Source organism: Oryctolagus cuniculus, chromosome 5 (assembly GCF_051225735.1).
Source record: "Oryctolagus cuniculus isolate XC-2025 breed Fujian yellow rabbit chromosome 5, ASM5122573v1, whole genome shotgun sequence".
In the NCBI taxonomy this organism is placed as follows: domain Eukaryota; kingdom Metazoa; phylum Chordata; class Mammalia; order Lagomorpha; family Leporidae; genus Oryctolagus; species Oryctolagus cuniculus.
Window position 1 is genome coordinate 9250825 of NC_142871.1, and position 16029 is coordinate 9266853.

General features: G+C 61.5%; 1 protein-coding gene across 2 annotated transcripts in view; it reads right to left on the reverse strand.

Annotated features, from left to right (window-relative positions):
• Positions 1-434: 434 nt before the first annotated feature.
• TMEM181 (transmembrane protein 181) overlaps positions 435-16029 on the reverse strand; it is a 59961-nt gene continuing 44366 nt past the window's right edge. For both annotated transcript variants that reach the window (XM_051855208.3, XM_051855209.3), the window contains exons 7-17: positions 13422-13502; positions 11882-11981; positions 11447-11577; positions 10491-10582; positions 9684-9741; positions 7447-7549; positions 7026-7077; positions 5956-6038; positions 4928-5017; positions 3890-3956; positions 435-3645 (exon numbers count right to left, since the gene is read on the reverse strand). In XM_051855208.3, coding sequence (XP_051711168.1) covers positions 3567-3645; positions 3890-3956; positions 4928-5017; positions 5956-6038; positions 7026-7077; positions 7447-7549; positions 9684-9741; positions 10491-10582; positions 11447-11577; positions 11882-11981; positions 13422-13502 — 936 coding nt within the window. In that variant the 3' untranslated portion in view covers positions 435-3566. The remainder of the gene's footprint in view (positions 3646-3889; positions 3957-4927; positions 5018-5955; positions 6039-7025; positions 7078-7446; positions 7550-9683; positions 9742-10490; positions 10583-11446; positions 11578-11881; positions 11982-13421; positions 13503-16029) is intronic.

The following is a 16029-nucleotide window of genomic DNA, read 5'->3' on the forward strand; positions in this document are numbered from 1 at the left end:
CGCCCGCGGGAGTGGGAGCCCACCGGCCCTGCTGGGCCCTCGGCGGACGTCGCTGCGCCGCCCCCTTGCAGAGGCTGGGGTGCTGCCGGCTCGCACACTGCCCGAGGCTGTGCCCCTCCACCTCTGTTCCCCTGGCACAGCCCCAGCGGCTCCTGGACTCCGCGGCTGGGAAAATCCTTCCAGTCGCTCCTTCCGTGTCCCCAGCGCTGTGCAGTTCCTGAAAGTCACACAGCGTGTCTGGAGGGTATCTGGTTAGGGTGCCCGGCCAGGCCTCCAACCCCAGCCTTCCCCTTCCCCTTCCCCCTCCGCAGAGCCTGCTGAGGGCCAGGTCAGACACGTCCACTGGCTCAGACCAAAGAGCCCTGCTCTTGTCAAAGCCTTCCGCCCCCGTGTTGCACTGGCCAAATTTACCCTAGAAAGAAGTCAGACACAGATAAGGAATGAATAATAAAAATTTATTACCATTTGCAGAAAGGTAGTGTCAGAATGAGGCCGTTCCCAGGAGGCTAGTTTGCCCTAAGCAGACAGCAATTCCTGTTGCCCACGGAGGACGGCCCCGCCCCGTCAGGCCCCGCCCCGCCTTCCTATTGAGCGTAATGGCGAGTGTTTCAGTTCACAGATCTGTACAGCTTGTGTGTAAAAAGGCAGTTTTCATAACAGAAAATGTTTCCGAGTGCGGTATTAGACTCACTGGTGTGCCTAACATGGCGCAAAGACAAACATCGTAACACGGGCAAAGCAAAGACAGAAGCAACTCCCTCTCCTGGCGGTAAGGTTTGTCAGAGTGTGTGTGTGTGTGTGTGTGTGTGTGCAAAAGGAAGCCCAAGGCAGCTGGTTTCTGACACCTCTGAAATACACTTTAGTGGCCGAGTCCTGACCTGGTGACAGAAGCCCCTGTTACTCTCCCTTTGTAAGCATCTGTATTTCTGCTGTGGACATGATTCGAGAAGTCAGTGGCACCATGTAACCTAGGTAACGTAACTGCATTCAGTAACTAGCCAGTGAAATACTTGATGCTGCTACGTCTGTCTTCTAACCTGTCCATTCAGTGGGCTGGGTCTACGTTATCCAAACTTACAATGTGTAATTACGTACAGCACTAACCTTACGAACCATGAATCTATTTTCTGTATATCCTTCTCTGGCCTTTCAGACAGGGCTTCAGAGAGAACGGCACCAGTGCAGGGCTGTAGTGATTGAATAATAAATCAAGCAGACCTGTTGCCCACGTGGGGACATGGGGTGCCTCCAGACTCCCCTAGACCAATACAAAAACCCAACAGTGGTGTCAGGCCATTATCATGAAGAACTCAAGTCTGCGAAACTTGGATATCTTTGAAGAAAAACTGGCACCCTCCCGAGTTTCTGGAGGGCGGACACCTGTCACATGACACCTGTCACGCCCGATGTGCTAAGCTGCACACACTAGGCCAGTTCTTACATGGAGCATGCAAAATGCTTATCTACTACACCAGGGAGGAGAAATCGAAAACACAATTTAACACCATTTTCCTGTTGAGCACTGTCATTTTAGTTACAGAAAGTAAATACACACTACTGTTTCACTTCACGGCTGCCGTGGAGAGTGGATGCGAGGCCTCGGCCTCAGCTTCCTGCTGCCCCACAGAACACAGACCCCGGGATGTGCTCATGCACACGGCTAATGCACACGGCCTTTACATCTGGTGACCAGCAGCAGTCCAAATGCGGACGCGTGTTTCATGATGGTTGAGGCCTGTAAACCACTTCACATGTTGGAGTGCGTCAGTCTGCATCCGTTCCTACATAAACTGTTCATAGAGTAGTCATATTAGAAGTTGTAAAACTGGGTAACAGAAACATTTTTGCAATACACAGAATAAAAAAAGTCATCTCACACCGTTGCAAGTGTAAAAATCATGTAAACTTGAATCACCCTTACATAACAGCTGCTTCATTCATATTTACAAGTCTTTTAAAACAAATCAAATGGAATCCATATTAAGGTTCCATCACATTATCGTTAAATTAGAGAGAAAAGCCATAACGAAGAGCTTCCTCTGCACCTCCAGGGCCCAGGTCCTGGAGTGGCCGTCACCTGCGGCTCTGAGTGGCGAGCTGGGAATGCATAGGTGGAAATGCAGGCGCGGCGTGCGGAGCGAGCGGTCCTCCCGGGCCTCTGCGTCCCCCGTCACCACGGCTGCCGGCGTCCCGCGGAATCCGGCGTCTCGGGCAGGGTCCCCCGCACCACGGCTGCCGGCGTCCCGCGGAGTCTGGCGTCTCGGCAGGGTCCCCCGTCACCATGGCTGCCGGCGTCCCGCGGAGTCCGGCGTCTCGGCAGGGTCCCCCGCACCACGGCTGCCGGCGTCCCGCGGAGTCCGGCGTCTCGGGCAGGGTCACCCGTCACCACGGCTGCCGGCGTCCCGCGGAGTCCGGCGTCTCGGGCAGGGTCACCCGCACCACGGCTGCCGGCGTCCCGCGGAGTCCGGCGTCTCGGCAGGGTCCCCCGTCACCATGGCTGCCGGCGTCCCGCGGAGTCCGGCGTCTCGGCAGGGTCCCCCGCACCACGGCTGCCGGCATCTCGCGGAGTCAGGCGTCTTGGGCAGGGTCCCCCGCACCACGGCTGCCGGCGTCCCGCGGAGTCCGGCGTCTCGGCAGGGTCCCCCGCACCACACTTGCACGTGGAGTCTCTGAGCCTCCTAGGATGCCCGAGATGCAGCAGCACCACGAGCGTCCCTTCTGGAGCCGTGCACCTGCGCGCCCGGCCACGGCGGGACTCGCGGCCAGGAGAGACTTCCAGTGACTTCCCACCCACAGTGCTCATCCGTAAGCCATCCGCTTTCTTTTCAGTTAGTTTCCAAGTGGGGAACTGAAAATCTTTTTGGTAATAAGGAATCTGTAATAATCTATCAATCACTTACGTAGCTTTTATTTAAAAATAAAGCTTCACGGGATCTCACGTTCGACAGAGTTTGCAGAAACTGTGTTGACTGGAATGGAGGCAGCTTCCCTGCTGTCCACCCCAGCCACAGGGAAACGCACCCGGTCCTGCACGCACGCACGCGGGCACACACCGCCCTTCAACACGACCTTCAGACCCAGCCCGGAGCTGGGGACCGGTAGGTTGCCGCAGCCTTTCCCTGCTGAGGCCTGGCCGCCACCCTGCCCGTGGTCCGTCGTCACTTAGGGGTCTGCAGACGCCGCCCCACGGGAAGGACGGCCTCACTCAGGCACAGACGAAAGGGTCAAAACAAGCCGAGGGCCCAGCTCCGGGAGGCGGGAAGGAGAGCAGAGCCGCCAGCCGGGACCTGGCCGGGAGGCTGCCCAGGAACCGGAGTTTGCAGGTAAGTAACTGTCTACCAAACACGGGTGATCTCCTTGTCACCACGGAAACCTCTGCAGAGAGGACTCGGCTGTTGACACTTAGTCCCTCCTCCCAGACAGACGGAGCTGCCCTGACGTAAACTTGGCCCGATTCAGATTTGCTCTCCGTTTTGGTTTCCTTTTAAAAACGTAAACACATGAGGAACGGGGATTCTCCGCTTGCAGGTGTGGCGGGGCGGGCAGGGCGGCCGCGGCCCCGGCGCTCAGTCGCTGTCCGACTCCTCCTTGTACTTGGCGCGGATGGCCTGGCCATTCTGCAGGGGCATCTCCTCGTAGTCGCTCCTGTGGGAACACACCGGGGGGGCTCTTCAGCCCCTCTGCCCGCACGCGGAGCCCCGCTCCACTGCCCGTCACCAGGACCCGGCAGGAAGCAGGCCCAGGAAGTCTGAGCCTGAACCCCATGAAACCAAAACCCTGGAGCCGCGCGACCTGCGTAGCCAAGGCTGCAGGACCCCGAAGATCCCTGTAGAACGATAACCCGCCCACCACTACCGCAGGCCGGATGCCCCGGCAGGCGGCAGCTCACCCATAGATGACGTCGTCGTCCGAGTCGTTGAGCATGGAGAAGGCAGGGTTGTCTTTCAACTGCGACTCTGCAAGCCGACAGAGGCGGTCAGCGCGGGGCTGGGCCCCCAGCCCGATCCCACCGTTCAGACCCGTGGGAGCGCGGACCAGAGACCCTGCCTGCAGGGCGGCGTGAGGGTCACGTGAGAGTCTGCGGGAGGAGCAGGCACACGCCAGGTGCCCACACCGAGGGCCCCACGAGATGCGGCTCCGTCCGCCTGCTCCCGCCGGCACTTGGCCTCGTCTCGTCCTCGCTCCTGCAGGCTGTGATCTGAGTGTGGCTACACCTGCACTGCCAGTGCCTGCGACACTCAGATGAGACCCCGTTCGTGAGGGTGCTGCGGAGGCTGGAGCACTGCGGGTGCCAGGGCAGCACTGTCCGTTCCAGCAAGTTCTCTTCCTTCTGCCTGTGACGTGGGGCTGGCACATTCTGGCTTTTCAATTTTACTTGTGCAGCAGTGAGAGAGAGAACCTCCCACCTATGGGTTCACTCCCCAGATGCCTGCAACAGCCAGGGCTAAGCCGGGGCCAAAGCTGGGGTCAGGAACTCAATCCGGGTCTCTGTGGGCAGCAGGGACCCAATGACTTGTGCCATCACCTGGCACGCTAGCAGGAAGCTGGAGCTGGACGTGGAAGTGGGAACTGAACCCAGGCACTCCAGGGGGCCTGCAGGCATTCTAACCACCAGGCTGGACACCCACTCCCCTGGTTTCTCCTGAAAGCTCGGGACACCCGTATCCCACAGGCTGACGGCCACCGCTAGTGCAGACTCACTCACGAGACAAACTCACTGCGTGCAGTCAGGGCACAACGTGGGTTCAGGGTCAAGGTCCGTGTGTTCTAACGAAAACTCAGAGCTTACCGTGTAAACGCGCCTCGTCTCTCCCACCCACAGAGAAGCACCAAGAGCCACAGCACCCAGCCCAGCACTCACGGAAAACCGCAAGTGTGTCCTGAACCAAGGCTTCTGTCCCGGTGAGGCGGACCCCGGGGAGCTTACCATACAGCGCGTTCCTGGATGGAGAGTACACAAAGGCCAAAGTGTAGAGGTAAAAGTTCAACAAGCCGTAGAAAGACAGGAACTCCGCTGGTGACGCCAGTCAAGGGAAGGAGCTGTGGGCACGTGGCTGGCCGCCCCTGCCGCCCCCAGACCCGTCTGCTGCCCCCTGGGAGCCCGGCCCCGACGGCCGTCGACAGAGGTGTCGGTAAAGGACGGATGAACGTGACCTCTTCCAGCCACGGGAGGCAGACTCCGGGGGCAGCCCTGGTGGCCCTCCTCCCCCAGCACCCGGGGCCGGCAGGCCACGGCACACAGCTGAGCAGCGTCTCCAGACAGTAAGGGTAGAACAAGCCAGCCATCCTGAACCTTCCCTGTGTGACAGCCGCTTTGAGGATGACAAAAGCACAATCACAAAGCATGGGACCGCCCTGCCTCCTGAGAGCCCCTAGAGCAGGAACCCACGATTTGAAGGACTGATGGCCGAGCATCCCAGCGCCGAGAGACGTGCCAAGTCCTGGCGGAGCTGTCCCAAGGGGGAATGAGGACAGGGCACCTGGGAGGCGACAGCTCGCTCCGCTGGCTTGGGTACAGTGAGGGCGGAAGGAGTCCCCAGGACTCGTGAGCCCTGTCCTCAACACGCAGCCTCCGTGGCTAAATTCCCACGGCCCTGTACAGCTACGTCTGGGTACTGTGGGTAACCCTGGGGCCCTCCTGGGGCCCTGATGGGGAAAGGCCATGGCTCCAACTGACCCCGGATGTGTGCACATATGTGCATGGGCTCTGGGGCCCTGGAAGGAGAGGGGTGGGGTGGACAACAGCTCCAGGCCAGCAGCTCTGGGACTGCACCCAGGCTGTGCCACAAGGCCAGTGACCTCGGTGGCTGCTAAGCCCCGCCCACAGAGAGGAGTGACAGAGCCACCCCTTCCCAGGGCTGATGTGCGGCCAGAAGGGAGAACAGGCCACAGGGAGCGCCAGGCTGCAATGCTAACCACGGCACCTGCGGTTGCATCTCCAGGCTCAAAGGATATAGTTCTGGTAGTGGGTTGACAGTTCTGCTACAAAGTTGTCTTGTAATACTTGGGCTCCAAACCTTAAGTAGAGGATGACGATGCTGCAAAACAGGGGTGCAGACATCAAGTAAAAATAGACCAGGAAATGGCACCGGCCTCAGGTAGCAGGCCACCGTCACCCACTAAGACGTAGTCTGTCACTGTGATTTCTGCTCCGAAACTTCTATTCACGTGCAGCATACACGCATGGGCACCCACGTGGGCACGCAACTCTGTGTGTGGCCTTCCAGTCTCAGAGCTGGGACGGCCAGACCACCGGCCAGCTGCTGCCGGAGAGCACAGTGCCACCAACACAGGCCACGTCTGCCCACAAGGCCGGGAGCCCCCGCGCGCGGCACGCACTCCCCCGACCTTGCTCCCACATTCACTCACCGCCTCTCGGCCCTCTCCCCGCTCCCAAATTCACATCCTCACAGCCAAACCCCATCCCCCACACCAGAATTCAGCTCCTCTGGGCCGTCTCCCACCCACCCCCGAATTCACCTCCCCAGCAGAATTCACCTCCTCTAGGCTGACCCCCTACACGGAATTCACCTCTCCAGGCCATCTTCCCCCACGGGACATATGGAATAATCATCTGGAATTTATTCCAAGAGTCAGCTTCCGAGTCCTGGTCAGATCTCTCCCAGCAGTGAGCACACGCACAGACGTGGCCGGCCTGCCTGGAGGTGACCGTGGCTCACAGGCCCCTCCCGACAGCCCCCCACCCCCCAGGGACCCCTGTGTGCTGCTCGCTGGTATCTGTGGCTTCATTCACACTCAGGATCCCACCCTCGGAGCACCAGAGGCTCCCTCTGACCCGAGCACCCCTCACCTCCATCTTGTCAGGCCCTAATTTCCTGACACGAGTGGCCACGCATCACACCTGGCAGGGCTCAGAGCAGGTCGGGACCACACCCAGCCCGCACCCGTGGGCAGAGCCTCTGACCTGATCAGTGTGGGAGATAGACCCCCACAAGGAGAGGAAGTATTCGTGATGACAAGATAAGCCCCAGTTTCCCTTCTTCCAAGAAGTGAAGTGCTCTTACCTGATGACAAGCACTACAAAGGTTAATGCCGTCAGAAACTTCAACCTGAGATCTGAAAGAGAGAGCCTCCCGTTAGTAAATGCACTCCCATCTCCATCTCCAGGATCTAAAAAACAAAACCAGAAACAAAGCAAAAGGCCCTGAACAAATCCTTTTCCCTCTGGACTTCAAGTCCGGAGCGAGGCTCACAGCTCACGGGGCCCTCGGCGGGAACCGGCGAGACCCCGACACCACGCTGGCTGGGACCCCTCGGGGGACAGGGCCCCATGAGTGGGACTGAGAACACAGCCGCCCAGGCCTGGGGCCTCCCACCAAGCGGCCGGGGTCATCGCCTTGGGCCTGCTGTGGCTCCGGGGCGCTGGAGAGCAGGGCCCAGCTGGTGGGAAGGGACAGTCCCTGGGCTCCCTGGCCCGGTGCTTACCCACGTACGGCATGTGGCGCAGCTCGGAACAGGCCCGCACGACCAAGAACAGCAGGGCGGCGACGTACACGGCCGCCCCCACCAGGAAGAAGGTCTTCATGCCCTGGAGAAGACAAGCCCCGCGCCTGGGTTAGAGCAGGCCCGGGCACCTCTGGCCCAGCACTCCAGGACAGAACAGGCTCCCGGTAGACTGGCCGCTGGGCCCTCTGTGGACGGAGGCACCCAGCCCTTGTGAGGCGGAGGGGCCGGGGCAGAAGCTGGCATGTGGTGATAATGACTGCTGGCCCCCCACCCCCACGGGGACGGAGGCTGCACCCCGAGAGGCCCCAAGTGAGGCCCAACCTTTCCGGGTCTCTGTTTTCTGGGAAACACAGGGTGAATGAGAGGCCGTGGCAGGCTGGGGTCACGGAGGCTTGGGGGGAGGGCAGGCGGCAGGGGCTGGGGACGGCCAGGCTGCCCGGATCTGCTTCCGAGGCAGAGGGCCCTGTGCGCCGTCCGTGTGCCTCTCCAGACCGGCTGTGGCCACCACGCTCAAGTCCCCAGCCTCGTTCTTCTGGAGCTGAGGCCCGGGAAGGGCGGACCGGAACCTTGCTGGGCACCGCTGCCCCTACGACTCTCAGGGGAGACCCCTCGGCTGCCCATCTCACAGATGAGGACACACGCGGCCCGGGGACTTTGCCTTCAGCCTGGCTCAGCAGCTCTTGGCTGTGTGAGTCTGCCCTGCCCCTCAGTGCCCCCCGCAGAACACGAGGGGGCTGTGCCAGGAAAAGGCTGTGGCATCACGCATTCTACTGCTTTACCTACACGCAGCAGCAGCCTCTGTCCCAGGGAGTCCCTGTGCAGAGCCCACCACGCCTCCACGACCCCAGCCCACCTGACAGTCCACACGCCCCCCGTGGGCGCAGCCATAGTGTCCTCTCCTCGCCCCACCCCCCACGGTTCAGGGTGGCCCCCAGCGGATGCACAGAAATAAAGAAGCCCCTCCGCCCGGGAGCCCGTGCCTCTGGGATGGCGCCTTCTCATGGCCCCGTGCTGCCCAGGGCTCGCTCCCCCGTCTGCTGTCTTCCGTGTGCCCGGGCCGAGCCCCGTGGCCTCACAGGGTCAGACACTAAGGGGGCAGGGGGAAGGGCACGTTGTCCATAAGCATCGCAGGGACTTCAAAAATGTGTGGAAAAGGGATTAAAAGGGAAGCTGTGCTGGGGCAAACGATTTTGAAATCTGTGCAGTTTTTTCCTTAAACGCATCTTCTATGGACTTTTCAGAGACCCCGTGTGCACTCAGCGACCTCCAAACCCCCTACACGGCAGAGCGGAAGGGAGGGGCTGCTGGCCTCGCCCTCCAGGTCCAGGGAAGACCCGGCTCTCACCGCTTCCTGGTCACACATGGCCCCCACACAGACACCCTTCAGAACACCCCCCTCACTGCGCTTCCTCCCCCCAGCACGGCCCACGCGCCAGGCCAGCACGCGGCCGTGCACCGAGCACAGGCCCTCCTCCTCCAGTCGCCAACAATCGGCCTGGGACCCTTTCTCTCCGGGCTCACAGAACGGCCAGTCCAGCCCAGCCGCCAGCTGCACCCAGGGGGGGTGGCCCTGGGGAGCAGCGGGAGCCACATTCGGGACTGACAGGAAGCGCTGGGCCTCTTGCCGGAGGGGCGCCACCCCACTGCTCCCACAGCCCCAGCCAGGCCTCTCGCTCCTGCAAACCTCCAAAGAACAGCAAGAGCACAACAGAAACCTGCTCCAAGCCGGCTGCCATTCCCCTACAACCCGATCTTCAACCAGAGGCCAAAGACTTGGAGTCAAAACACAGTTTTTAAAAGTGTATTTCTGGCCGGCGCCGTGGCTCACTAGGCTAATCCTCCGCCTTGCAGTGCAGGCACACCGAATTCTAGTCCCGTTCGGGGCACCAGATTCTGTCCCGGTTGCCCCTCTTCCAGGCCAGCTCTCTGCTGTGGCCCGGGAGTGCAGTGGAGGATGGCCCAAGTCCTTGGGCCCTGCACCCCATGGGAGACCAGGAGAAGCAGCTGGCTCCTGGCTCCTGCCATCGGATCAGCGCGGTGCTCCGGCCGCAGCAGCCATTGGAGGGTGAACCAACGGCAAAAGGAAGACCTTTCTCTCTCTCTCTCACTGTCCACTCTGCCAAAAAAAGTTTATTTCTGTGTAACTCAAACCCGCTCCCCAAATTCGCCGCCTCTGCCCTGTTTGATAAAGGAGGCCGGGCCTCAGCAACCCTTACCTGGAAGTTGCCCGTGTCCACGCGGTACTGGTACATGGGATCGTGCAGTTCGTTAACTCTGAAAAACGATGTTAGCAAAGGATCGCAGGTTAACCAGCAACGAGGCTTACGCGTTTTCTCTCTCAAATCTTGAAACGTTTAACACAAACTACCCGCCACGCAGCGTGAAGCGCTTTGAAGGAGGACCCTTACATTCACGAGGAACCTACACCGCGCGTTGCAGACGCACAAAGCCAAGGCAGCTGTCGGCACCCGGCTGCGGTGCTGTCACAGACCCCCGCCCCACACTCCCGCAGGCCCGAGTGTCTTCCAGGCGCCGCTGTGGCACAGACAGCAACCACAGACAAAGCCGGGACACACTCCCGGAGGCTCATCTTAAGCTCAGAGTGGGCGGCCAGGAGACAGGGAGCCGGGGAGGCAGGAGGCACGCGCCACGGCCAAGGTCACGGGTCACGTGGGTGCACCGGGCGCCCCCAGAGAGAGCCCTCCTGGGGTGGGCAGCGTCAGGCTCTGTCACGCTCGGCTTCTGCCCGGTCACCCTGCAGGGCACAGGAACAGCAACAGAGGTGGACCCTGAGAACCAGGGAGGGGCCCGGGAGCAGGATACCTCTGGGGGCGGCAGGGGCAGGAGCTGTGCTGAGCGTTGCTGCCTAAACCAGGGTGCTGGGTGCCATGGCCCTTCCCCACTTTCCACGCTGGCAAAGATCGGGAAACATGGGGTGCCATCTCAAAACAGTCAGGCCTGGCTCCGGCCACCCGTGTCAACCACCCGCCAGGGCCCAGGCTTCCCTGGACAGGGCTACTCACGTCTGCCATACCCCCAGCGTCACCGCCGCCAGCCACAGCAGCCCGACGATGAAGAACTTGGGCAGATAGAAAGTCAAGCACTTTCTCTCTCCCTGCAAAGAGGACACAAGTGAGACACGAAGCCACCAGACTCCCTGAGCTGAGCGAAGCGCCCATCCCGTCAGGCCATGGGCACCCCAGCCACTTCTAGGCAGCCCCACTCTGGGGATCTAGGGATCCCCGCTCTAGGGAGCTCCTAGCAGAGTGGGGGTGCACCGTGGCTCACTTGCACCCGGATCCCGTGCACCCCCAGAGAGCGGGGGCGGCACCGCAGCTCACCTGCACCCGGATCCCGTGTACCCCCAGAGAGCGGGGGCGGCACCGCGCTCACCTGCACCCGGATCCCGTGCACCCCCAGAGAGCGGGGGCGGCACCGCGCTCACCTGCACCCGGATCCCGTGCACCCCCAGCAGAGCGGGGGCGGCACCGCGCTCACCTGCACCCGGATCCCGTGCACCCCCAGCAGAGCGGGGGCGGCACCGCGGCTCACCTGCACCCGGATCCCGTGCACCCCCAGCAGAGCGGGGGCGGCACCGCGCTCACCTGCACCCGGATCCCGTGCACCCCCAGCAGAGCGGGGGCGGCACCGCGGCTCACCTGCACCCGGATCCCGTGCACCCCCAGCAGAGCGGGGGCGGCACCGCGGCTCACCTGCACCCGGATCCCGTGCACCCCCAGCAGAGCGGGGGCGGCACCGCGCTCACCTGCACCCGGATCCCGTGCACCCCCAGCAGAGTGGGGGACGGCACCGCGCTCACCTGCACCCGGATCCCGTGCACCCCCAGCAGAGCGGGGACGGCACCGCGCTCACCTGCACCCGGATCCCGTGCACCCCCAGCAGAGTGGGGACGGCACCGCGCTCACCTGCACCCGGATCCCGTGCACCCCCAGCAGAGCGGGGGCGGCACCGCGCTCACCTGCACCCGGATCCCGTGGTACACGCAGAGCCAGAAGAGCAGCAAGGCGCACAGGAACACGGACTGGAAGAGGTCGTCCAGCATGCCCGGGAGCCAGCTGTTCACCAGGAAGGACAGCGGGAAGAACGGATCTGCAGCGAGCGGGAGACTTGACACCAGGGCTCGCGGGCACCCGGCACCCAAGTGCCCCCACGCAGGCCCCTCCCCTGCCTAGGAGTCCCGCACAGCACGCAGAGGCAGGAGAGGCAGACAGGGCAGACAGCCCTGTGCCAGGACTGCTGTGTCTGCAGCACGTCCAAGTGTTGACTGCGGAAGCAGCGCCATTTGTTAAAGACCCAGGCATCTGCCACGGCCTGGGGAGCGGGGTTCCTCCCGGGACGCCCACGCCCTGGCGACTCTGGGACGGAGCCACCCCGGGACAGAAGCAGCACCTACCGTTGTACAGCAGCAGCAGGGGCAGGAGGACGGACATCCACTTCTGCTCGATGCCCCAGTCCCGCATGGAAAACTTGCGCAGCGAGTGTGCAAACAGGCACTGCAAGCCGAGCCAGGCCCGTGACCGCCGTGGCACAGCCGAGTCTCCCACACAACCCTCTGTGCTGCGCGGCTGCTGCAGACCCAGAGGCCCGGCCGTGCCCGAGACACGGTAGCTAACTGCTGTGGGGGCCGGCGGCAGAGGTTACAGGCCACCCGCGGGGCAGCATGGGAGAGGACGGCCAAAAACCCCTGGAGAGGAAGCACCTGTCCTCCCCCCCCCACCCCACCCCGGCAGCCCAGCTCAGAGAGAGCCCCTGGCCCAGAGCCCCGTCTGTGGATTCCAAGGAGGGCCCCGAGCTCCTGCAGCACAGCTGTCACCCACGGCATCAGGTCCCCGAGGAAACCCGAGAGGAGCAGGCCCACGGCCCCTGTCAGAGCACGCCCCTGAAGAGGGAGCGCCGGCCCACATACACGACACGAGTGGCTGCAGGCCTGCCTGGGGGTTGCTTGCTTTGTGTCCTGTCCCTTCCTCTCCGTCTGCAATTGAACCTAAGCCGGTGATTTCTAGGCAGCCTGCACCTCCCGCCCCGGGGGCCACCACTGCCAGTCCCAGCCGCCGGATGAGGCTCAGGCCCGGCTCTCCTTAGGAATGTGCTCTGTGGGCCCCAGGAAACCAGGCACCAGGGCCTCCAGGGACAGCAGGGGTCTCTGATGGCCATGCCGCAAGGCTTCTACACTTAGGACGTTCGCCAGGGGGGACCAAGGACTGGGCTCCCTGCTGGATCCAGTGCCCGCGTCCTGCCCTCCACGGGCCCACCACATGCCTGCGTCCCTCTCTGGATGGCGAGTCTGCAAAGCCCCAGATGTTCCCGGGTGTCCGCTGGAGGGGTCACCACTGCACTGATGCAGCCACGCATCGCCTAAACGCCACCCCTCCTTGTCAGCACTGGGGTGACCGGCTGGTGGGAGGGATGGCCACCCTGCAGAGGGCACAGTCACTCAATGGAGCACGCGGCCCCTCCCATCTTCACAGACAGGCCCTGAGCGCCCCTGGGTTCGGGGGCAGGCGCTGCCCTCAAGGTGGGCGATGGCCTGCTGTGCACCTGGCCCTCGGATCCCAGAAGAGCCACAGGCGCACGTTCCCGAACCGCTTCTCTTTGGCCTCTTTCTGCAAAGCCCAAAGATGGAAAGGCCCAGAATAACTGCCCAAAAATCCAAAGGAAAGAACCCGCGGCCAGGGCAGGTCAAATGGAGAATCTCGCCCCCGCAGGGAGAGTGGCCTTTGCCATCGCTCAACACGGAAACCTGACTGATCTGTAAGGACGAACGCACCGCACTCACTCAGTGCCACTCCTCTCTGTGCTCGGCACGGCGTGGACACACGGGGCCCTCGGTCACAGAAGCCTGGCCCCCGGGGGAAGCCTCTCGGAGATCAGTGTCCGCGCTCGGATGACAGAGCCGCCGACACTGGCTTTGTCCGTGCGCGGATGGCACTCACCGTGACGATGAAGGTGAGCACCACGAAGACAAATCGGAACCAGATCTCCAACTGGGAGAATGCGGGGTCGTAAGTCTTCCACTGAAACGGGAAGCAGACAGAATGACGTGAAAGCAAACGCACCCCAGGAAACGAGCAGACTGCACACGGTGGCCACTGCCAGACACGCCCGGAGGTCTATTCAAATGACTTCCTTATCTTTCCCACATGTTTGACACTCCGCACATTTTACTCTCAAAGACTCAGGTACCAAAAAGTCCTGACTACCAAGAGCTGAAAACACTTTCAAGAGTTGTATTAATGATGATCGTGGCAGAGAACTATCCTGTAATTGCAATTAAGAACAGCTGGATTTTAAGCCGATCAAACCAGGACAGAATCCGGCGCCCCGACCGGGACTAGAACCTGGTGTGCTGGCGCTGCAGGTGGAGGATTAGCCTATTGAGCCATGGCACCGGCCAGAGCTTAAATTTTAATCTAGACTTTAATCTAGATTTTAAGCCGATCAAAAAAGGCGGCACGCGGCCCAGTGGTGAAGGCGCCCACGTCCACACAGCAGTCCTGGCTCTGCCTCCTGCCCCAGCTTCCTGCTGTGCAGACCCTCAGGTGCCGCACTGACGGCTCGAGCGATTGGCTTCCTCCACCCCACCTTCGGGAGCCCGGGATGATGATGCTGGCTCCCCGCTTCAGCCTCACCCCGCCTGGCCACTGTGGACATTTAGGAAATGAATCAGCAGATGGGAATTCTGTCTCTCTCCCTGCCTCTCAGTCAACCAACAATCAACCGTGTCAATTTGTCTACTAGGAAAAGCCATGATGACTTTTTTCTTTTTTTTTTCCTTTTTTTTGACAGGCAGAGTGGACAGTGAGAGAGAGAGAGAGAAAGGTCTTCCTTTGCTGTTGGTTCACCCTCCAATGGCCGCTACGGCCAGCGCACTGCGCTGATCCGATGGCAGGAGCCAGGTACTTATCCTGGTCTCCCATGGGGTGCAGGGCCCAAGCACTTGGGCCATCCTCCACTGCACTCCCTGGCCACAGCAGAGAGCTGGCCTGGAAAAGGGGCAACCGGGACAGAATCCGGCACCCCGACCGGGACTAGAACCTGGGGTGCCGGCGCTGCAAGGCGAAGGATTAGCCTACTGAGCCGCGGCGCCGGCCAGCCACAATGACTATTAAAAGGAACAGATTTAAAAAAAAATTTTTTTTGAGAGGCAGAGACAGCCACAGAGCACGCACTCCCAGCCACCAGTCCACTCTCCAAATGCCTGCAATGGTTGGGCTGGGTCAGACCGGCAGCCGGCAGCCAGGAGCTCAATCCACATCTCCCATGGGGAGTGGGGGGGTACAGGAACCCAAGTACTCAAACCATCACTGCTGCCTCCCACGATTCACGCCAGCAGAAGGCTGGAGTCAGAAGCCAGCACTGGCTTCCAGACCTGGGGATGGTGCCGTGGGACCAAGGCACCCCAACCAGTGTCTTCCCCGCTGAGCCTAATGCCTGCCACAGAAACATATTTGTCAAGTGACACAAAAGAATGAGTAGGATGTTTCTCAAGACAGTGTAAGTCAGACATGCAGATGTGAACCCGAAACCGGGACAGTGAGCTGTAGTTCAGCTGTCCGTCCCCACACTCACTGGGGCCAAGCAGACACCTGACACACGGAGTGGAGGCTGCAGGCGCCACCTGCTGACGGCAGGGAAGGAGGCAGCAGCTCCTCCCCACCCACAACCAAACCCCAGAACAGTGCGCTGGAAGGCCACTCACTGAACCCCATCACTGCGCTGCACTGAGGGGCACCCCAAGAAGCCTGATGAAGACGGCTGGTTGCATAAGGAGGTGGGGGGGCTGCGGGATGCGAAGTCAGCACAGAAGCTGTCTGGACTGGAAACAGTTCCCCAACAGTGAACGCACAGTGACGTGGGAACATGGAAGGGCCCCCTGACACCCACCACTACCACCAAGCACCTCGCGGGGACCCCGTGGTAGGACAGAATTCAGACGTGCAGAGTGAGCTCACGCTGTTCTACCCAAGCCCATCAGGGAAGCAGCACGGAGGTTGCCTGGGAGACAGGCTGCGGGAGGGGGCCGGGCAGCGGCTGGGGCGGGGGTGTGCTCAGTAACTGGCTGGGGGGGTGTCCCGCAAGGATCCATTGCCGCATTTAAATAAGGGCACTTCACTGTGCGTTCAGTACACATCAGTACAGCTGCCCGGCACAAATCAGCAACCAGCCACTGAGGACGCCGGGAAAGCGGAGACCACAGAGGGAGGCGCTGCGTTCTGAAGTCAGAGGCTGGGTTCAGACGCCAGCCCTTCCACTTCCAGCTGGGCACGGTACTTGACCCCAGGCCAGGCCGGACGTCGCCCCCACAGCTGGGGACACTGTGACCACTTCCCGGGACCATCACGGCCCGTGCAGCAGAGCACTTGTGCCGAAAGTTATGCATGGCAGAAGCTCAGGGAACAGCTGCTACCACAATTCCGAACCACAGCACATCCGTGCTCACGGCAGGACCGAGCCTCACGCCAGCAGATCATTAGCAGAGTGACTGCGGCGGTGAGTGTGGGCACGCGGCGGGTGTGGACGTGAACCTAACATGAAAACAGG